The sequence below is a fragment of the Oreochromis niloticus genome, linkage group LG1 (genome assembly GCF_001858045.2).
Source record: "Oreochromis niloticus isolate F11D_XX linkage group LG1, O_niloticus_UMD_NMBU, whole genome shotgun sequence".
Lineage (NCBI taxonomy): Eukaryota > Metazoa > Chordata > Actinopteri > Cichliformes > Cichlidae > Oreochromis > Oreochromis niloticus.
In genome coordinates this window covers 2,731,431-2,754,140 of record NC_031965.2, presented here as the reverse complement: position 1 = coordinate 2,754,140, position 22,710 = coordinate 2,731,431, and the positions used below count along the sequence as shown (strand labels likewise).

At 43.7% G+C, this 22,710-nt stretch overlaps 1 protein-coding gene across 7 annotated transcripts in view; it reads left to right on the top strand.

Annotated features, from left to right (window-relative positions):
* The first annotated feature begins 3,950 nt into the window (after positions 1–3,950).
* The window catches only part of LOC100696207 (serine/threonine-protein kinase BRSK2), a 151,335-nt gene continuing 132,575 nt past the window's right edge, over positions 3,951–22,710 (top strand). Inside the window, exon 1 of one of the 7 annotated variants that reach the window (XM_005457392.4) lies at positions 3,951–4,571. In XM_005457392.4, coding sequence (XP_005457449.1) covers positions 4,478–4,571 — 94 coding nt within the window. In that variant the 5' untranslated portion in view covers positions 3,951–4,477. The remainder of the gene's footprint in view (positions 4,572–22,710) is intronic. The other 6 variants (XM_025907736.1, XM_005457391.4, XM_003452606.5 and 3 more) reach the window with 6 other exon arrangements.

The window sequence follows — 22,710 nt, the reverse complement described above, 5'->3', positions numbered from 1 at the left end:
CTCCAGGCCTCGAGGGCCGGTGTCCTGCAGGTTTTTGATATCACTCTGAGTCAACACACCTGAATCAAATGATGAGTTCATTACCAGGCCTCTGGAGAACTTCAAGACATGTTGAGGGAGCCCGTTCTCACTCCCGAGGTGTAACATCCCGACGTTTTGTCACGTCCCGCGGCGTTCCTGAGGAAGGCGAAAGGTGACCTTCCACGTTGTTATGGTACGCAGCGGGTTCCAGCCCTAAACCTAACCTTATCCCTAAACCTAACCATAACCTTATGCCTAACCATAACCAGCACTTTAATGACATGAAATAGTCTTTTCCCAAGCGATTTTAAGGGAAAAAGCGAAGATGTGTAGATTGAGTCCAAACGGTTCTCATGTGTCGGCAGTTTTCCGATGTCGTCACGTAGGAACGCGTTGGGTGTGCGCGCGCGTGTGTGTGTGTGCGTGCAGGTGTGTGTAGGTGTGTGTGTGTGTGTGTGTGTGTGTGTGTCAGAGAGAGAGAGAGAGGGTAGACGTGTTTGAGAGTTATGTGTGTGTCTGCATTATCCCGCTCTGTTGGGAAGGCAGCCACAATAGAGCTGACTAATGCAGAAATAGACTGCGGGCTAAGCTTCTTTTTTCAGAGAAGTCTTGAAAAGTGAAGGGTGCATTGTGTGGCCCATTCCTCTAATATTTATACCTCTGCCCTCGGCCTTCGTCCTGCGCTGTAGAAATGGCATCACCAATGTCAAGAACACAGAAAACACGCCCACTTACGCAGAAACATTTGTATATACTCAGCGGGAGGGGAACATGATTTTTCAGTCCAGTTTGCACTTAAAGGTAAAAAACTAATTAAAAATCATTCATTGGTCAGACCTGTGTTTTGTATAGCACCTTGACAACTGGGCCTTTTGGCTGTCCCTGACTGGGCTCTGTGAGGTCAAAGGGAAATTAGGATTCAGACGTATTGTATGGCTCATGCAGTTTATCCTATTTCAGACACCAAACACATCAGAGAATGGCTTACTGTTTTTGCAATTTATAGGAAATCCCACTACAGCCTTGTTGCTTTGATTTTGAATGTGAATGCTATTTTTTTATGTATGTGCTTGTGTTTATGAGAATGGATGCAGTGGAACACACCTTTGTGAGTCTGCTAGCCATGAAAGATGTAAGCTCACGATGAAAGAGAGAATACGCAGAGAAATCTAAACCTTTGCTAGCAAAGCTGTAAAAGCAACACAGACTGTTTGTTTTTTGTTTTTTTGCTTTACACATCCAGGAATGAAGCTAAGCTGTTGTGTGACAGGGAGAGCGTTTTGAGGAGGCCTGGAGGTTCAGTTGATGAACAAAAGCAGATACTTTTAACTGTTTCTCCTCAGCTCTGGATGAAGCCCACGTTACTCATCTTTGTACACAGGATAAAGAAAGAGTTTATGATTATGGAGGAGCAGACAGCAACTCGGTCAATGAAAGGGACTATGACAGGAAGTGATTTATTCATGTGGGTAAGTGCATGCTTGGAAATGGGACAAAATTGGCAGGTGTTACAATCAATGGCTGTCCAAATCTTACAGGGGAGGATGGTGGCCTTTTGAAGCAGATCCAAGATAAAATGACTGAAAGAATTCAGAACTCAAGTTGGTATTTTTGCATTATATTGTACAGCTTGAGGTGTTGTGTAAGTTCATGCTAAAAATGAACCATGTTGTAACTAAAATAATGAAATTAAGGGCAACAGCACTGCATCACAGACAGTTTGTTGCACTTTTGGAGGAGCGTGACTCTGAACATGGTGACTCTGGGCCAAGTGCTAAAGAAATGTTGATGTTTTTAATATATGAAGTTCACATTTTCATTGCTTAATTGTAACATCTGTTCTTACCAACAGTAGTTTAGAAATTCACTAGGCCTCCACAGCAGTCCCAGTTTCTCATGTGGCCCTTGGGAAAATTGCCCACCCCATCATGGGCACATCAAATAAAAGAATAAGTCACCATGTGCCAACATTACTTTCATTATTATTTTATCCTGTATGCACGTCAATATATAAGCCAAGTGTATACCTCTAGTTTGTAGAGGTATACACTAGTTTCTATACCTCAAGTTTGACTGGGAATGGGCCTGTGAAAATAAAAAACCTTACTTGTTTTAAATTTTTGGATCTTACACTGAAGATCAGATTTTCTTGCACTTCTAGGCCATTTTCAGTGTGGTTACACTGTTTTTAGATCACTGTGTAAAAATCATGCCGTATCTCCTTGCTATGATGCATGAAGGATCTGCTGTAGTGTGCAAAAACATGCTTCAACTTCACTTTCATTTTCAGCAAGTTAATGAATTTAAAGAGAGCCTCACCTCCGCAACACACTAGGTAAACAAGAGCCTCTGTGCATGACATAATTATTGCAGGATGATTTCCTCTCTGTGCCATATTGCACCCAAATTGCTATATTGTAGCAATATGGGTGTTGTGCTACATGAAGAATAGAAGACAAAAAGAAGCTATTTGGGGTCAGCTTGGCGCAACACCTTATTTGCACTTTTGTTCTCAGTGAATAGCCAGTCCTGTTCTCCTGTAGACTCACATGCAGGTGATTAGAACAGCGCAGCTTTACCACCACAGCTGTCTGCAGCTGTTAAACAGTGTTACAGCCACCGGGGATCAAAGGGGTGCGAGCCTACTGGAAGTGCGCACGGTGGCATGAGTCTATGAGAGGACTTATGATTGATCTGTAGACAGAGGTCTCAACCAGCGCTATAAACAGGTCTGATCACAATAAAATGCACCCCTGCTCACTCACCCCTGCCAGTCTTTGTTAGGGACATGGTTTTGACAGTGTGTATGTGTGTGTGTGTTGGGGGAGGAGGAGGCAGAAGGACAAGTGGGAGGGAAGGTAGGAGGAGGTGGGGGGGGCCCATCTGCCACTGAGCGTGCTGGGTCAAAAGGCCTTTGTTGTGAAGGAGTGATGAAACAGATAGATGGTCTTTGTCACCAACTGCTGGTTTAATCAAGTGAAAGTGTCCCAGCATGTAACATTTAGTCGTACTCCACCGCCACGCACACAACCACAACCACCCACAGTCAGACATAACGATTCTTCACCTTCAATTAACAACTGAGTGTCTGACAGAATGCAGTGCTTACAGCAGAAATCAATTAAAAGATTCCGAAAAGAAAAATGAGATGAACAAGTGCAAAGACTCTCTTTGGGAAATTTCTGGATGTCTCTGTGCTTCAGTATATTTTATTTTGTGCCGTATCTCAGTTATTTATAGTTTTTTTGTTTTTTTTTAAAGGAACTTTTAAACAGTTGCAGCCTTTCATCCCCCACTGTCTCCCTCAAGCCAAATTCAATTGAAAATCCTTGCCATGCCAGATATGTGCGCATGTGCGCTTCATAATTACAGCAGCTGCGTCAGGCGGGAATGAAAGCGGAAGTCAGAACTTCCCTTCAAATTAAAACCAGACACTATAAATGGAATTTTAAAAGAGAAAAATAATAAATTCAGCAAAACACAACTTTGGCAGAATAAGAAGAGATCATATTAATAGAATCAGGAGATATTAAGATTTCAAAAATCCTTTTTAAATATCATTTTTGTTTTTTAAGGCTTAAAATGAACCCTTAAACTTTAGAATTGAACATGTAATAGCAAAAAAAAATCGACACTGTTGCAGATCTATCCAGAGCGCTGAATCTGCTTGCAGGTTTTTTCATGGAAAATCAAATGAACTTAAGCTAGTTAGCGCGCCTGCGTATTGGTGAAACATGCCATTTGTAGTGAGAAAGCAAAAAGTTACCATTCCAGGAAAAAGAATTTCTTAAGAACAAGAAACAAAAGAAAGCATCAAAACACCGGAAATGATGCTTTTTCTCTCTTTTGTTACATTTTGTGGAGCTGCTTGGTTAAGAAATAGGAAAAGAAATCTGCAAATAAAACCATAAAAGCTTATAACAACATTTGATTCATATGTGACACTTTATCTTGTACAGTGGAGCGTTGCAGCAGAACTGTGCATACGCTGAAAGGGCTAACCGGAAGTACTCTCCTGGCATCAACCGTGACTTGACGCAGGCTGCTGGGGCGCCAGGCAGCAGCAGTAGCTGTCCCGTCATCAGCTCACACCCAACGGGGCTGCAGCGCACCGCTCCTCCAGCGTGAACATCATGACACCCCGGTTCAAAACCGCAATCTGAGCCGCACTGAGGAAATCGGCGGAGGACTGTTAGTAACGGACGTGGATACACACACACACACATACAGACACACACTCATGCACATTTCCATACACATTAACACGCGCACACACAGGATCGCTAATATTGCAGCGACCACCAGCACCAAGACCACCAGCAGCACAGCACAGACTGGAGCTGTGACCGAGGCGAACTCCACTGCTCCGTGGAATTGCTCTCTTCGCCCCAGAGACGCGTCCCGCTCGGACCCCCGCTAAAGAAATCCCTCCCCGCGAGTCGTTTCACGCCAAAAAATGTCTTCGTCGGGCAAGGACGCCAACAGCGGGCATTACGCCAACTATGTGGGACCGTACCGCCTGGAGAAGACGCTGGGCAAAGGACAGACAGGTTAGTGAAAGCTCCCACATCACGCGTGGGTGCTGTGAGGACCGCGCTCGGCGTCACCGCACCTGCCCGCTGACATCATGCCGGGTGATGCAGTTTTGCGTCCTGCGTGTCCCGAATGCGGGAAATGGGAGGAAACGTGTGCTAGTTGCGGATGTTTCTGGTGGATGCGGGGAGAGAGCTGCTGCTCTCTTCTGATCATAATGGTGGTGGTGATTGTGGTGTTGGTGGCGGTGCGCCTTTAATCCTTGTTGTCAGGCAGAGAGGGCTGATGATGATGATGATGATGGGCCCCTATGATTTTTCTTGTCTCTAATTCCGTTCCAGCATCCATCTGTCACATGGGCCCGCTGTGCTGAGGCTGCTCTCTGCAGGAGAGGCAGAGCGGCGATGCTGCACTGTCCGGTCCCTGCTCTTTCTCCCTCACTCTCTCTCTGTCACACACACACATACCGCAGCTGCAACGTAACACATCCCTGCATTCGCTGGTGCATAGTGCAGCGTACGTATCATCGGCTTATTGCACAGACCGAGGTCCTGCTGCTCTGTGCATAGAATGTGTTCAGTATAGAGAACAGCAGGGGGGTGACGGTCACTCTTTGCTCCTGCAAAGTATCATTTTCAGCTGCACGTATGAGTCATTTTGGTGGACCGGACTGTTTCAAAGCTTCGGTGCTTTGGCCATTTTGGAGACTGTAGTTCGAGGCAACGCTGCAAATGATCTGGAAGTGTTTATTATTTAATTTTTAGTTTATGGCTAAAAAAGCCTAAGTGGGATGGACACTGAAAATATTGTTCAGGTAACCCCGTCAAGCTGCCAGGTGATGTCATCACAGCCATATCAATGAGACATCAAGTGGAAGGCTGATTTTCATCTACAGTGCAGTCACTGCACTGTGTTGTCAGTTAAATCATTGCATCAGAATCGCCTCTCAGGTACTGTGACAGTAATGTGTCTGCTATGGACTGCTCTGGCCTGGTTCCCTGTTTCGGATGCCCCACCATCTGTGATCACATGCGTCTAGAAACTATAAAGGTTCTCCCTCCGGTTCCTGCAGGTAGACACGATGCACTGCTCAGTTCCCTCAGGGGGGTGAATAATTCATAAGCAGCCAATTAGCTGCTTGCTGGAGTTGGATTGTAACAGCCCCACATTGCTGCTGTATTACTCACAGAATTCTCCTGTTTAGCAGATGGGATAAAGCTGCAAGAGCAATTTGTCACACAAAGCCACCCAGATAATTTGCTTTGTTCTTGAACAAAGAACTTGAAGGTGACTAAAGTTCCAAATTTTATATTAGTTCTATTTATAGTAGTAGTCTGCTTTGTGTGTAAGACCTTTCCTTCTAATGAAAGCAAACAACCTCATTCTTTTCCATCTCTTCTCTCTGTGGCACCGGCAGCACGCTACAGTAGCTGCTGTTCAGCGTGACTTAGACGCCGTGATGTCATCACATCCGTTCTTGTTGTGATGGCTGTCTTTCAGTGCTGCAGATATGCTGAAACAGGATGGGGGACGTCTGCTGCCCAGGTATATCAAGGATACTTATAGCCCAAGTGTTCTTGTGGCTCATTTTTCAATCCACTTGCTCTTATTTTGAAAGTTCTGGATGCTGAAAAGCTGGCTGTTGTCCTATCAGAAGTAGCTACCTCTGTACATCACCTCCATCATCTTGGACTGCAGGTGGGAAGCTGGTTCATGTGCTCCCACTCCGGTGTCTTGGCCTTCAGCTTGGATCAGCAGTCTTTCTTCTGTTGTGGGGCTCACTGCAAGCTGGAGGGGTCTCTCTCAGCAGACCCTGAAGTCGCTGAACTCACAGAGGCTGCGGATGGTTGAGTCGGAGTTCGTCGTCACACCGGAGCAGTGGCTGTTTATTGCTCCATTGTTTATTGTCACACTGCAGTATTACTTAATGATGTTATGGTGCGCCTCCTTTCACATGTGGACGCACTCTTCCACTGCCACAAATAGAATCTAATTATGTGGAAACACTGCTCTTCACAGACAAAAACAGCACTGAGATGTTCTGCATTTCTGAAGTTTTCTAGGCATTACCTGACAGAGCTTCATGTGAAAATGTCCAGCGCAGCAGGACTTTAATGTGCCAGCTCCTGGTACAAAGTCTGCGTGATGCCCATTCGAGATATTGGAATGGCGAGGATAACGGCGAGCTGAGTTTACAGCCAGCGTTCGGTGGTTCTGTTTACTTTCTCCTCCATGTTCTGCTAAAGCGCCACCTCAATCCACGCAGAGTGTTTCCTGTTGTGACAGCACAGCTGAGGGGTGCTATGAGCAGGTTCGGACAGCACTCTAACCTGATTCTGATGACATTTTTCACAGTTAACCTGAGGGGTAGATTCTGTTATCATCTCACTGACCTCTGAATGAGGTACGATATCACAGACACATGTCGCCTTCTCTTTTCCCGTGCCATCATCTTCTCTGGCTTAAAAGAGTCACTACCAGTAGTGGTGCTGTTCAGTGCTTACATCAGGTGACCCTGTGAGTGCTTCTCTGTAACTGGATACAGTGGTTGAGTGCATAGGCTTGTAGAACTGAAGATTCATGCGAGGAGTGCATGTGTGTGTTGGCGTGGTGAAGCGACAGCACTGCAAGAAAGGCTCTTCGTATAAATCTAAAGTGCTGGTGCTGAGCTGGCAGATGGGGAAGTCCGCACATCATTAAACCTCCTACACAAGTGCAGAACAAGCCCACGCTTTTTGTTAGTCTGTTTGTGTGTGTTTCCCTCTCTGCACGAGTGGCATACTCGCTCTGCAGAATTGCCATGTATCAGCTTTGTGGTTGCTATGTGATTGTTTCCACCTAATAAATGAAAGTTTTTGGTGACAATGTAATTATCTAAAGCTTTAGGGGCAGCGTGGTGGTCAGCACTGTTGTTTCACAGCAAGAAGGTCCAGGGTTTGAATCCGCAGACCAGCTGAGGCTCTTCTGTGTGGTGTTTCTATATTCTCCCCAGTTTCCTTCAGCAGTCCAGAGACATGCATGGTAGGTTAACTGGTGATTCTAAATCGGCTGTAGGTGGGACTATGCGCATGAGTGGTTGTCTGTGAACGGGTACAATACGATAAGTCCATCCGCATCAATGAGTTGGATAAACTGAAGCAAATGTTCGCATTTATATTTCAGATGAGTTTATTTATATCAGGTCAGCTCATAACAACAGTCGCCTAAAGGCGTTTTATAAGTAAATATTGTGGCATTATAGCCGTACAGTTGATTATAAGCAAGCACTTGGTGACAGTGGAGCAAAAGAACTCCCTTTGAGCAGGAAGTGAATGATACAAGACGACAGAAAATGTGCACTCATCTCAAAGTCTGTTCACTTTTACTTATAACCGATTAGCCAAAATGGCAAAGCTCCTGCGATTCCATCCTGTCAAAGTTAGGATTCCCATCTTCATTTTCGGAATGTTTTTGGACCGTTGGCCCGGTGAAACAAGCAGTTTGTTCGGAATCACCTCGTGCGTCCTGTGGAAACCTGGCTTGTAGCTCTTGTATACTTTGTGTGTTTTGCTATGTGTATTTGTGTGTATGTGTCCACTGCTGCCAGGACACTTGCTCGTGGTTCAATGAGGGGAAACATGCACAAATAATAATTGAATTGTATTTCCCAGGATGCTCAAAGTGAAGCACCCTTTTCAGGCAAGATACTAATATCACCATGAGCTCATGGATCTATATATTTATGTTGTACAGGATGTCTGAAATGGGAGTAATGCAGCTTTTGGTCTAACATCCATAACATTCATTTACACTTTTGTGTAGTCGGCTTAGTGGAGGGGTTTCCCTGCTTTAGAGGCGCTTGTTGAAGGCTGTCCACCTGATTGGATGTGTGACACACTTGCCCAGAGCTACAACAGGATGGCTTTTGTGGAAATGGTTATTTCATTTATTTAGACATTTTACAGACTCAGACAGCAATCGTTTAACTGAACGGGCCTTTAATCGATTCAAAGACAATAACAGCATTTGTGGTTTTGTAGTTGCTTGTCCTCTGGGCTGCTTTGCCTTCCTTTCTCATAGATAAGGAAAAACAGTGTTTTCACACTGATATGATGCAAAGTACGTTGCTGACTGTGTGACCACAGAAGCTTCTTTGAACATTTAAAGTCTTTTTTTCACTTTTGAAACTCCCACTGCGATGAATGCTTTATTCCTGCACTTCTGGAGTTGGAACAATGCCTTCATGGTGTGTGTGCTGGTCAGAGCTCAGTGGCGAGAGGCTGTGCTGACTCTCAACAATTAGTCAGTCTGTTTTCATGTGTGTGCGGTGAAGTATTTCTCTTCTTACGCTGGCTTCCCAGGCTCCACGCAGCGCTCATTTTCTAAGTGTTGGCCAACATTTGGGATGTTGTCATGGTTTCATCGCTCCTCCTGTGACAGTGGCTGTGTGTTTCCTTTTCACTGCAAGACTGAAAGCTGCCAGTCTTTTCCTCTCTCTCTACACACACACACACTGTATGCATATATGTGTGTGTGTGTTTGGTAGCTCACTATCCTGTAAGTGCAAGAGTGACAGCAACAGTTATTTTTATTTGACCATAATGTTAAAATGATTTTCTGTGTACATGTTTCCCAGTTGTGTTATAATGAATGTCATGTTAATGTAAAGCATCCTAAAGGACAGTAGTCCCTTGGGCCCTGTGTGTGTGTGGGGGGGGGAGTAAGAAGCAGGGACAGCCCCAGCACAGATGGCTGCCTTTAGGTGGCTGAAATACAGCTTCATTATCAGCAGGTTGCAGGTGGTAACACTCCCATCACTCTCACTGTGTATGGATGCATTTGTGTGTGTGTGCGTGCGCATTGTGCTTGGATCATGAGAAATTACTGTGAGTGCTTTTTCTGGGTCTTCACTATATTTTATTAGACTTTGCTTCGTTATGCTGTGTTTAATGTAAAACAACACCCAGCAGTCTATGCTGCCTGGTGTGCATACAGAGGAATGATAGAATAATGCTAACGATTCTACACAGTGTTTTACAAAAGCACATAATAAATGCAGTAAAACAGAGTCATGTAGGTGGAGAATTATCAATTAAAATGCATAAACGAGAATAAAATGCGCCACAAGGTGATGCTTATATATAAAATGTAAGAAAAAGCTGGAAGCTTTAAAAGAAAATCTATAAAATCAGCCCCCCCAGGAGAAATGAGTCACCCCCTCACCAAAATCCAAAAAACAGGGACTCATACAGTCTGACCTGAACACAAACTAAAATGTACATTATTGGTTACTTAGAATGTACGACCATAATTTAGAACCAGGAGTGATCGTGTTGTCCTCACGGTGCTGCTGGCAGAGTCTTTCTCTGCAGGCACGATTTAGGATAATCAAAATTATGGCTGGTGTCATACACCCCTCCTTTTCCTCTTCTTCTTTCTCTACCCCCTCTTTCTCTTCTGTGGATCCTTTTGGCACTTGCTTCCCTTCCCAGCTGAGGGCTCGGTTACCATGGTAACCGGAGGAATGCTCTCTTCTGTAGCTGGTTGGCGATATCCTCACGCTGGATCTCAGCGCCCCTCTGCTCAGCCCTTAAGAGGGGGTGGTGTTTCGCCTGAAACGTTAAACAATGAGCAAGAGACTACCCCCCATGATCGATCTCTCTCTCTCTCTCTCCTTACGTAGCTCACTCTCACGCCTGTGCTCTGTCTTGCTGTCTCGCCCCTCTCTCTCTCTCTCTCTGAGTTCTTCAGCTCAAGACTGTCGTTGAACTCCTGCTGCTTGAATGAGTCATCACTGGGAGCCAGAACTATTTTCATCTTCCCAGCCCGGCTAATGCCTCTTTGTCTGCCAGATTATCCACAAGTTCAGTCTAATTCCCCACCACCCCCATAGAAATAGTGAATTAAGCTCAGGCTGTAGTTTCAGGTATTATTGTAACAGTAATTCGGACCCTTTCCTTTTTTTGTACTTTTAGACCAATAACACTCGCTGGGAGCTGTTGGTTCCGTCAGTGCTGCATGCTGTATTTAAACCCCTCCCCCTCTCACCTTTACATGGCGACAGACCAGCATGTGCATAAAGAAGTGCAAAATGCAGCAGACTTTCATACTACACTGAATTAAACAAGGGTGCATATGTTAGCTAAATTTCAGAATTTTTTTTTATTTTTATTTTTTGTGTGAGTTTTCCAGAGGACAGGGGGCTGCGGTTGCGGGGCTCTGGTACATGTATGATTATTGGAAGTTGATTTCCATGCGGCAGGGAGAGATGTACGTGGAGCAACTGCGATGAAGATAAAAGCAGACGTGTGGACATTGCTTGCAGAAGTGTTAAGTGAATTAGTGATCCAAGAAAAGAAAGAGAACAATCTTTAGATCAGATAAAATGGAGTCTTTGAAAGCGTGGGAAATCAGAAGAACAAAGTCTGTTTATTACGCTGCAGCTCATCAGAAAGATGCTGTTTGTGTGATACAATTAGCGCGCACACACACACACACGCACACACACACACACACACACACACACACACACACGCACAAAGAGATGCAGTGCTCGTCTGTTCTTGGGCCGCCTTGAGCTCACAGACAGCTAGTTGTGATTTAGTTTAGCTCGCTGCCTGTTGGCTGTCAGTCATTATCAGCTGTGCGACTGACGAGTTATGCTGAGATATTCAGGTGCATGAAGCTCCGAGTGTAGATAACTGCGAGTGTGATTTTCACTAAACTGACTCAGCTTTTTCTCCATTAGTCTTTAGTGTTTAATACTTACTGGTGACGGAATTTTCTCATCAGTTTTTATCAGATTTGTGTATTTTGGGGGGAAATAGACTAGCGTGTTATTTCAGTTTCAAAGCGATATTGAATGATAAAAGGTATTTGAGATGTTAAAGGTATTAAAGTCCAGACATGAGCAGGTTACACCTGTGCATTTTCTAGCGGATTGCTGTGGTTTCCTGTAGTTTGCAGGGAAGATGGTGACTTTTACTCTCGTAGCTCGAGTGGAATTTGAAAACACGTGAAGCAGACCAGAAATGCAGCATGTTCACCTTCAAAAAGCCCGTCTCTGTTCTTTGAGTGTGCAGGCAGACAGCTTTTGGGGACCATAAATTCTGCTTCATCTTGGTGATAGCTTTACATGGTAGGCACACACTCTTTTGGTCACACGTGGAATCATAGTCCATCACGGTATCTTAGACCAGATAATGTTCAAACCCCAGAAACATTCACTGAAACATTCATTGGAATTGTAAAGGTGAACCTTCTTGTTAGTTACCACAGCTAAATGGATAATTAGATTAAATTGCTGTTATTCACTTAATTCACTCAATTCTTTAAGGTCTTTAAAGTCAGAGCTGTGCTTTTTAACTCTCTGCTGCTTCCCTTCAGCCTGATTCTAAACTGCATTTTGAAGCTTCAATGCAACAGCAGGTTTTTAGATGATAGAAGTTAGCTTAGCTCACATTTGTATTTTTAAAGCCTCTTAATACCTAAACACTCAGCTGTGACTGAAGCAGTACCAGGATGCTTTACTGAAATCTGTTCTTGACAGCTTGATGTTAAAGATGATCTACATAAAGGTGTGCTCAGATCGCCCCACAAATGACCATCATTCATCATCATCCATCTGACTGGCTGTTTCTCTGGGTGTAAACTTGTTCTGATAAATGTGGTTGAACCACTAAAGCTGATGTGAACCGCAGAGCAGAAAGTAATAGTTTTTGCTCTTGAACCAACTTTGTGCTGGAGCTTTTTTAGCCTGTTGTATTTTTTTTTTTTTTTTACGTGGCTGTTTTCACCTCCTGGCTCTCCTTCATAAATCTGTCCTGGCTGTCAGCTGTAGGCAGAAACTGTCTTTCTTTATATTTGTAGCTAGAGGAGTGATTGGGGCCTCCTCTGCTCTGCTCCTCCAGCTCCATGACCTCTGCTGTATTACAGACCCATGTCCTGAGTTTGTCTCTGGTCAGTTATGTTACGTTCTGTGTGGAGTATCAATCAACTCCTGCAGAGTGTTTGCAAAGCCAGATAATTGTTGTTTAATTGCTGCTGATTGTGCCATTGTCAGCTTTAAATATATTTGTGCACCAGACAAGTTGATACGTTCATGTCTACATGTTGTTGAAAGTGGACCACGTTGCCACCTGCCGTGATGGTTCCACCTGGCTTCAGAGTACACTATCGAGCTCATGTGACGCAGTTTTGATGATGTCTGCCATCGGCACTGTTGATCCTAATCATCAACATGGTGATGATTGGAGCGACCGTGGCTCAGGGGATTGGGAAGCTCATCTGTAACCGGAAGGTTGCCGGTTCGATCCCCGTGCTCTCTCTGTCCTGGTCGTTGTGTCTTTGGGCAAGACACTTTACCCTACCGCCTACTGGTGTTGGCGGTAGGGTAAAGTAGGGTAAAGTAGAGGGGCCGATGGCGCGATATGGCAGCCTCGCTTCTGTCAGTCTGCCCCAGAGCAGCTGTGGCTACAACTGTAGCTGCCTCCACCTGTGTGTGAATGTGAGAGTGAATGAATAGTGGAATTGTAAAGCGCTTTGGGTGCCTAGAAAAGCACTATATAAATGCAATCCATTACTATTATTATTAAAGATGGTGAGCCTTTGCTGTACAGCATGAAAAGTAGTGAAGCAGAGGTGGTGTTAGCTATTTGACACTGACGGTGCAGATGTGAACCAAAGAGAGAACCTGTGTCTCGCCTCTAAACATTAAAAGCTTTCAAATTAAAATCTGTGGGTTGATTTCTGTTTTTTTATCATTTCATTTATTAATTTATTAAACATTTTCCACGACTCTGATTTAGGGTTTTTATTTACATTTAAATTTTTTTGTTTCTTTTTGTTACTAAAGAAACGGCTGAGCCTTCCCCTACATGGCTTATTTTGTCCTTTAGCTCGGCATTCAGGACACCTGAGACTGCAAAGAATGAAGTGGCTGCGTGGATGCTCCCCCTGGCATCCACGCAGCCCTTTCTGTGGCACTCGCCTGTGTCTCCTACAGGCAATAAGAGGCAAAGGGCAGGTCCCATGCCTCAGTCTCCCCATTAACTAATTGGTGACCAGAGAAGGTGCTGATTAGTCAAGATGTTGAGGAGAGACCACACGAGACAGCTTCCATCGTTCACTGGTGTTTGGTGACTGTTCAGGAGAAACACTTCTCAGTTTTATGTATTTAGAGTCAAGTAGCACCAACAGCCTCCTCAAGGCAAAAGCATCAAAGAGAAAACTGTGTGAGAGCTGCTTGGTGACAGTGGCAAGGAAGAACTCCATTTTAACAGGAAGAGACCTTCCACCATACTTTCATTCTCTCTATTGTGCGAGTCTTCGCTGTCCCATTGTTTCTGACTGGGATCCACCCTTACTTGTCATTTCTGGTTTCAAAACGTCCAGATAGTGATGGTACTCAGCTCACTAACCAGTGGGTGATGTCACAGTGGTTAATATAAAGTCAAATTGCAGAATACATAATACCGCAGTTTTGTTTTTTCCAGTTCATGCAGCTCTCGTGCTTTAGCTTAACAGTTTTAGAACTAATAATAACTGAAGCACCTGACTGACATCTAAACCTACACAGGTTTTTCCAGGTTGCATGCTTTTAGCAGAGGTAGCACACAGCCTCACACAGAGCTGCTCATTCACGTAGATGAAGGTGGCCACCAGGATTGGCCCTGTGGCATATCTGCAATCTCCTCTTTTAATCCACTCCCACTTCCTTACATGTCTGATAGCCCGACTTCACCTGCTGTCATATTGAACAGAGACCAATTTAAAGCCTTCGTCAATAGCTGGTAATCAAACAGGAATAGGCTATGGCTCCAGATAAGCCCCTTAAGGTCCCGCTGACCTCTTTCTTCAGCCAAAAACTTAATGAAATTGAGCATAAATTCTCCCCCTCTTCTTAAAACTCTCTTTCATCCTATTCCAAAAGCAATCTGGACTTTTCCCCTGAGTCAGCACTTTGAGCGTCCAGGAGTGAAGCAGGGGAAATTACCATTTGAAGAGCGGCTTTACTTCCTTCTCTCTCTGATCCAGCCTTGCGCGCACGCTTGGCCCTCACTTCATTTTGCAGCAATATGAACTTTCCGGTATCTCGTATTAGATAAATAAACTCTCTTCCCCGCTGTTTCCTAAAACCCCCGACTAGTGCATGATGGAATGACCAAGTGCTTCTGGTACCAAGCGATTTCACGGCAAAGAGGACACAGTCATGGTTGGAAGGTCCTGTTAGGCATCAAACCTTAATGAGGTTTTTGCTCTTTGCTCATTAGCATTACCTAAGAGCATCAGGGACAGGCTGCGGCCGCTTGTTGCTGTTTCATATCCTTTTTGCTGTAGCCAGCTGTGCAGATGGTCACGGCGCTGGGAGAGCTCCTATCTGACTTTCACTCAGCATCTAGTCCACCCAGATGGCTCTTAAGCGGTGGCGCGTGCAGATGAGCCGCGTCCCCTGGAACTCGCTGCCTGCAGTCACAGTGAAACATCCAATCATGTGGCATAATCAGATTAGGGGGCGTGAGAAACCCCACTATACTCACTTTACGGGTAGCACTGGCAGGGTGATCCCAGGATTATGTGTGTGCCTGCGTCTGTGAGGTAAGAAAAGTCATACATCTGAATAGAAACTCTTCCTGCACCCTTTCTGAATATACCACTAAAACAAACACACATCCTATCACACAGTAGTAGAAGTAGTACACTGGCTCTACACTGTGTGTCTGCACATGCGTGTGTGTTGTTTTGCAGCATTTTAAGGGCCTGCTGCATTTCTGTGACTTGCACTGGGGCATTAGGACTGCTGGGGCGTAGTGCTGCATTACAGCAAAGACTGGCCGCAGCCTCTCTGCAGTAAACGCACAGACGGGGTGCAGCCAATAAGAAAGTCACCTAACTGGTTTGAAGCCACTCAACACTGCCCTATGAATCATTCGAGCATAAAAAGGCTCCGAACTCGAAGGATGAATCAGTGCAGTGTCTGCACGTATCAGACAATCTGGCAAAGACCACATTTTAAATTTTATCTTAAGGCACTTTAGTAGCTGCTTACGAAAACTCACAGTAGGCGACTTTCTTTAGGGGATACTTCAAGAATAAAGGCAACACAGTTTGAAAGGCTTAACATAGTATTTTTGCACCAATAATGTGATTCTCAAGAAGTTATTAGCTAAAAATCTGGATATGCAATGTATCATTAACACTGACAAAACTGGACAAGTGGAGGAGCTGAGGTAAGCCCGATTACTTAAGAACTGGACTTAGGATGTGGGGTCTCCAAATTTGGCTGATCTCATTGGTCAGTATATACAACAGATTAGGGGACGGGTGCTGTAGTGAGTGTTTACAGCCATCTACAACAAGATGGAAGCTCTGCCGAGGTTTGAGCTTCAGCCGGTGGTGCTGAGTTAAAGTAGAAAGGCTGGTGGAGATTTTAAAAAGCATATGCTCTTAGTGTTCAGATGGCTGTAATAAACTATAACCTCTTCTCTCGAGTGCTGCAGGTTGCCCAAATATGTGAACTTAAAGTATATCAGCAGTTGCAACCACAAAACTGAACATATGCACAAGCGGATGTGTTTGTGCGCCTCTTGGTGGCGCTGTCACTTGGTGTTCGCTCGCTTTGTGGTAGAGTATCACTTCCTGTTCCTGCTCAAACACAGTGGTGTTTCTGAGTAGCTTTTCTGCTTAGCAATTTAATTTAAATCTTTTGATACATCCCTTTTTCATAGTATAATCTTAACGTGCTTCATCTGAATCACCCTTTCTGTGTACTCACTACCTAATTTATAGCCAAAGTATTCACTCACTGTCTCTTTACTGTTTCGCTAGCTTAGCTTAGCTCGTAGCCGACTCGTTAGCACCATGGCTACTTCACCTGTCCCTCCTGCACTTTCCTGCTCATTGTGTCAGATGTTTAGTTACTCCTCGGCCTCCTTTAGCAGTAATGATACCTGTAATAAATGTAGCATATTTGCAGCTCTGGAGGCCAGGATTACTGAATTGGAGACTCGGCTTCGCACCCTTCATTCACCCGTAGCTAGCCAGGCCCCTGTAGCTGGTGCAGCCGAAGATAGCGTAGGCCCCGCTAGCTGTTCCCCGGCAGACCCCAAGCAGCTGGGGAAAGAGGGCGGCTGGGTGACGGTGAGGAGGAAGCATAGTCTTAAACTGAAGCCCCAGGTACACCACCAACCTGTTCATGTGTCTAACCGTTTTTCCCCACTCGGCGACACACCCGCCGGGGGTCAAACTCTGGTAATTGGTGATTCTGTTCTCAGACATGTGAAGCTAGAGACACCGGCAACCATAGTCAATTGTCTTCCAGGGGCCAGAGCAGGCGACATTGAAGGAAATTTAAAACTGCTGGCTAAGGGTAAACGTAAATACAGTAAGATCATAATTCACGTCGGCAGTAATGACACCCGGTTACGCCAATCGGAGGTCACTAAAATCAATATTGAATCGGTGTGTAACTTTGCCAAAACAATGTCGGACTCTGTAGTTTTCTCTGGTCCCCTCCCCAATCAGACCAGGAGTGACATGTTTAGCCGCATGTTCTCCTTAAATTGCTGGCTGTCTGAGTGGTGTCCCAGAAACGATGTGGGCTTCATAGATAATTGGCAAACCTTCTGGAGGAAACCTGGTCTTGTTAGGAGAGACGGCATCCATCCCACTTTGGACGGAGCAGCTCTCATTTCTAGAAATATGGACAAATTTATTAAACCCCCCAAAATATGACTATCCAGAGTTGGGACCAGGAAGCAGAGTTGCAGTCTTACACGCCTCTCTGCAGCTTCTCTCCTCCTGCTACCCCCCCAAAAACCCATCTCCATTGAGACTGTGTCAGCTCCCAAAAAGACAAAAAACAAACCAAAAACCAGCAATAAACAACTTAAACATAAAAAATCACAAAGAAAGAACAATACAGTATCCACATCTGAACCAAAGAGTAAAACAGTGAAATGTGGATTATTAAATATTAGGTCTCTCTCCTCCAAGTCTCTGTTAGTACATGACTTAATAATTGATCAACAAATCGATTTACTCTGCCTTACAGAAACCTGGTTGCAGCCGGATGAGTATGTTAGTTTAAATGAATCAACACCCCCGAGTCATTCTAACTACCAGAAATCTCGAAGCACAGGCCGAGGGGGCGGTGTGGCAGCAATTTTTCACACCAGCCTATTAATTAACGAAAGACCAAGACAGACTTTTAATTCATTTGAAAGCCTGATGCTTAGCCTCGTCCACCCCAGCTGTAAAACTCAGAAACCAGTCTTACTTGTTATCATCTATCGTCCACCTGGGCCTTACACAGAGTTTCTCTCTGATTTCTCAGACTTTTTATCTGATTTAGTGCTCAGCTCAGATAAAATAATTATTGTGGGTGATTTTAACATCCATGTAGATGCTAAAAATGACAGCCTCAACATGGCATTTAATCTGTTATTAGACTCAATTGGCTTCTCTCAAAATGTAAAAGAACCCACCCACCACTTTAATCACACTCTAGATCTTGTTTTAACATATGGCATAGAAACTGAACATTTAACAGTGTTTCCTGAAAACCCTCTGCTGTCTGATCATTTCCTGATAACATTTACATTTACAATAATTGATTACACAGCAGTGGAGAGTAGACTTTATCAAAGTAGATGTCTTTCTGAAAGTGCTGTAACTAAGTTTAAGAATATAATCCACCCACTGTTATCATCTTCAATGCCCTGTACCAACATAGAGCAGAGCAGCTATCTGAACGCTACTCCAACAGAGGTCGATTATCTTGTTAATAATTTTACCTCCTCACTACGTACGACTCTGGATACTGTAGCTCCTGTGAAAACTAAGGCCTCAAATCCAAAGTCCCTGACTCCGTGGTATAATTCTCAAACACGTAGCCTAAAGCAGATAACTCGTAAGCTGGAGAGGAAATGGCGTGTCACAAATTTAGAGGATCATCATTTAGCCTGGAGAAATAGTTTGCTGCTTTATAAGAAAGCCCTCCGCAAAGCCAGAACATCTTACTATTCGTCACTGATTGAAGAAAATAAGAACAACCCCAGGTTTCTCTTCAGCACTGTAGCCAGGCTGACAAAAAGTCAGAGCTCTACTGAGCCAACCATCCCTTTAACGTTAACTAGTAATGACTTCATGAACTTCTTCACAAATAAAATTTTTATCATTAGAGAAAAAATTACCAATAATCATCCCACAGATGTAATATCATCTACAGCTACTCTTAGTACCATCAATGTTAAGTTAGATTCTTTTTCTCCAATTGATCTTTCTGAGTTAACTTCAATAATTAATTCCTCCAAACCATCAACGTGTCTTTTAGACCCCATTCCTACAAAACTGCTCAAAGAAGTCCTGCCATTAATTAATGCTTCAATCTTAAATATGATCAACCTATCTCTAATAATCGGCTATGTACCACAGGCCTTCAAGGTGGCTGTAGTTAAACCTTTACTCAAAAAGCCATCTCTAGACCCAGCTGTCTTAGCTAATTATAGGCCAATCTCCAACCTTCCTTTCATATCAAAAATCCTTGAAAGAGTAGTTGTCAAACAGCTAACTGATCATCTGCAGAGGAATGGCTTATTTGAAGCGTTTCAGTCAGGTTTCAGAGCTCAGCACAGCACAGAAACAGCTTTAGTGAAGGTTACAAATGATCTTCTTATGGCCTCTGACAGTGGACTCATCTCTGTGCTTGTCCTGCTAGACCTCAGTGCTGCATTCGATACTGTTGACCATAATATCCTATTAGAGCGATTAGAACATGCTGTAGGTATTACAGGTACTGTACTGCAGTGGTTTGTATCATATCTATCTAATAGACTCCAATTTGTACATGTAAATGGAGAGTCCTCTTCAGACACTAAGGTCAATTATGGTGTTCCACAGGGTTCAGTGCTAGGACCAATTCTATTTACATTATACATGCTTCCCCTAGGCAACATCATTAGAAGACATAGCATAAATTTTCACTGCTATGCAGATGACACGCAGCTCTATCTATCCATGAAGCCAGGTAACACACACCAATTAGTTAAACTGCAGGAATGTCTTAAAGACATAAAGACCTGGATGGCCGCTAACTTTCTGCTTCTTAATTCAGATAAAACTGAGGTTATTGTACTCGGCCCTGAAAATCTTAGAAATATGGTATCTAAGCAGATTCTTACTCTGGATGGCATTACCTTGGCCTCCAGTAACACTGTGAGAAACCTTGGAGTCATTTTTGACCAGGACATGTCCTTCAACGCACATATTAAACAAATATGTAAGACTGCTTTCTTCCATTTGCGCAACATCTCTAAAATTAGAAATATCCTGTCTCAGAGTGATGCTGAAAAACTAGTTCATGCATTTATTACTTCCAGGCTGGACTACTGTAATTCACTATTATCAGGATGTCCTAAAAACTCGCTGAAAAGCCTTCAGCTAATCCAAAATGCTGCAGCAAGAGTACTGACAGGGACTAGAAAGAGAGAGCATATTTCTCCTGTTTTGGCTTCCCTTCATTGGCTTCCTGTTAAATCCAGAATTGAATTCAAAATCCTGCTCCTCACATACAAGGTCTTAAATAATCAGGCCCCATCTTATCTTAATGACCTTGTAGTACCATATCACCCTATTAGAGCACTTCGCTCTTGCACTGCAGGCCTACTTGTTGTTCCTAGAGTATTTAAAAGTAGAATGGGAGGCAGAGCCTTCAGTTTTCAGGCCCCTCTTCTGTGGAACCAACTTCCAGTTTGGATTCGGGAGACAGACACTATCTCTACTTTCAAGATTAGGCTTAAAACTTTCCTTTTTGCTAAAGCATATAGTTAGGGCTGGACCAGGTGACCCTGAATCCTCCCTTAGTTATGCTGCAATAGACGTAGGCTGCCGGGGATTCCCATGATGCATTGAGTTTTTCCCTTCCAGTCACCTTTCTCACTCACTATGTGCTAATAGACCTCTCTGCATCGAATCATATCTGTTATTAATCTCTGTCTCTCTTCCACAGCATGTCTTTCATCCTGTTTTCCTTCTTTCACCCCAACCGGTCGCAGCAGATGGCCGCCCCTCCCTGAGCCTGGTTCTGCCGGAGGTTTCTTCCTGTTAAAAGGGAGTTTTTCCTTCCCACTGTCGCCAAAGTGCTTGCTCATAGGGGGTCATATGATTGTTGGGTTTTTCTCTGTATTTATTATTGTGCTATCTACTGTACAATATAAAGCGCCTTGAGGCGACTTTTGTTGTGATTTGGCGCTATATAAATAAAACTGAATTGAATTGAATTGAATTGAATTTTCTTAGTATGTATATTTTATTATAAAAACACTGTATCAGTGGTGGATGGTCATATTAAACATGGCCAGTGTTTCAAATAATGAGGTCGGTTTTGTGCAGCTAACCCCTGTAAGCCAACACAGCAGCTGTCAGACTGCAGAGGAGCTCTTTTGTTTTTTAAAGGCACCTCATCAGAAAACAGTTGGTTTGTAGGAAATGGGACGTGACCTGAGATCGTCTTGGTTTAGACAAATCATAAAATTATGATTTGTCTAAAAATGAGAATAAATCATCTCTACACAGGCATCGTGTGTTATTGTATACTATCTTTTTAATTTTTTGTTTTTCCTAAATACCAAAATGTTTTGATGTCCCCAAAATAAAAACCAATAGGACTTGTGTTGAGTTGGGTGACACAGCCTTGTTTTTGTTCCTTTGTTCATCATTGGGAATCATCAGTAATGATAAGATCCTGACTTACGTGGAGCCCAGCAGCACAATAACAAGTGTGATGAATAAATCATTGGATTGAGAGTTTATATTTGAAGTACAGATGCTTAGTTTAATTGGTTTGTTGCTCAGGATTCTCTCTTTTCAAAAGATAAACATCATCCATTGCAATCTACAGATGTCATCTTATTATCTGATAGGCCGACTGCAGTCAGTGAAGCTGACGCCAGTCTTTACCAAACATTCACCAATAGTTGGATGCAAATTTTTAAAATGATTGTGTTTAAAGTTGTTATTCGAGCATGGGCAATGCTTAGTGAGAGCAATGACATCACTGCTAGATATGACAAAATGTGCAAACGTGTGAAAATTGGGCCCAAGTTTTGATAAACTGTAATAATGGCACATTTTCTGCTGTGCCTTCTGTTCAGCCTCATGGCTCTTTCTACGTGGCAGCTTGCTAATATTGCCGTCGGGATGCAGTTGGTTCAAACCAGCATTGATGCATAGGTGCGAAGGAATTTGTCCCTCACAGCGAAACCAACACATTCACTGTAAAAAGACTGAGCGCAGTGAAAGACCAGAATAAACACAAAATGCTGAAAGTGAAGATTGAACTGCTTCATTGTTGGTTTGTGCAATGATGAACACATAGAGGACATCATAGCTCTGAGGGGGTAAACCGGGTTTGGTTTCCACATGTATGACACCCTGATGGATGCTCTTTGTGAATTATGGTCCTGTGCAATTAATAAGAGAGTGGGTGGTGGGTGAATCGGGCCCTGGAAGCAGCACTCTGATGGAATGGCCTTAATCTGCTGTTAATCTGAGCATCCGGTGTTCGGGGAGTCTCGGCTGATTTCCACCAAACAACACAGGAAGCAGCACACACTCAGTCACAGTACATCACAGAAATGGCATTGTGGGAGTTTGTTTCTGTACTTCTGTGTTCCACAGTGAAAACGAGACATCTCATCTGTGTTTTTATACGTTTGTAGCGCTGCAACAGCTTTTTTTTTTTTTTTGTCACTGCCTGAAAAAGGCCAGATTGCTGCTGTTGTGATGATGTTAGCCTGATAATGGAGGGGGAGGGGGCAACAGGAGGTCGTGACCCTCATTACACCACCTGCCAGATGGTCCAAGACCACGCTGCATGTGTGGGTCTGTTAGCAGGGATGAATGCAGACATTCATGTAGGTGATGATGACACAGTAAACAGACTGGGAAAGCACACAAAGGGTTTCAGCGAAGGTTTTGATTGGCCAGGGAGCACATTTGTTATCTCTGTTATGTTTATGGTATTTCCTGTTTAAAAAAAAAAAAAAAAAAGTTAAATAATATCAGTTAAAATGCTTATTTTTATGTATTCTTCAATCTTTAATCACACCAAAAGTTTCAAATATATTTTATTTCCAAGTTGTTTCCTGTTGTTCTGGATAAGCGGCTGATGAATGGATG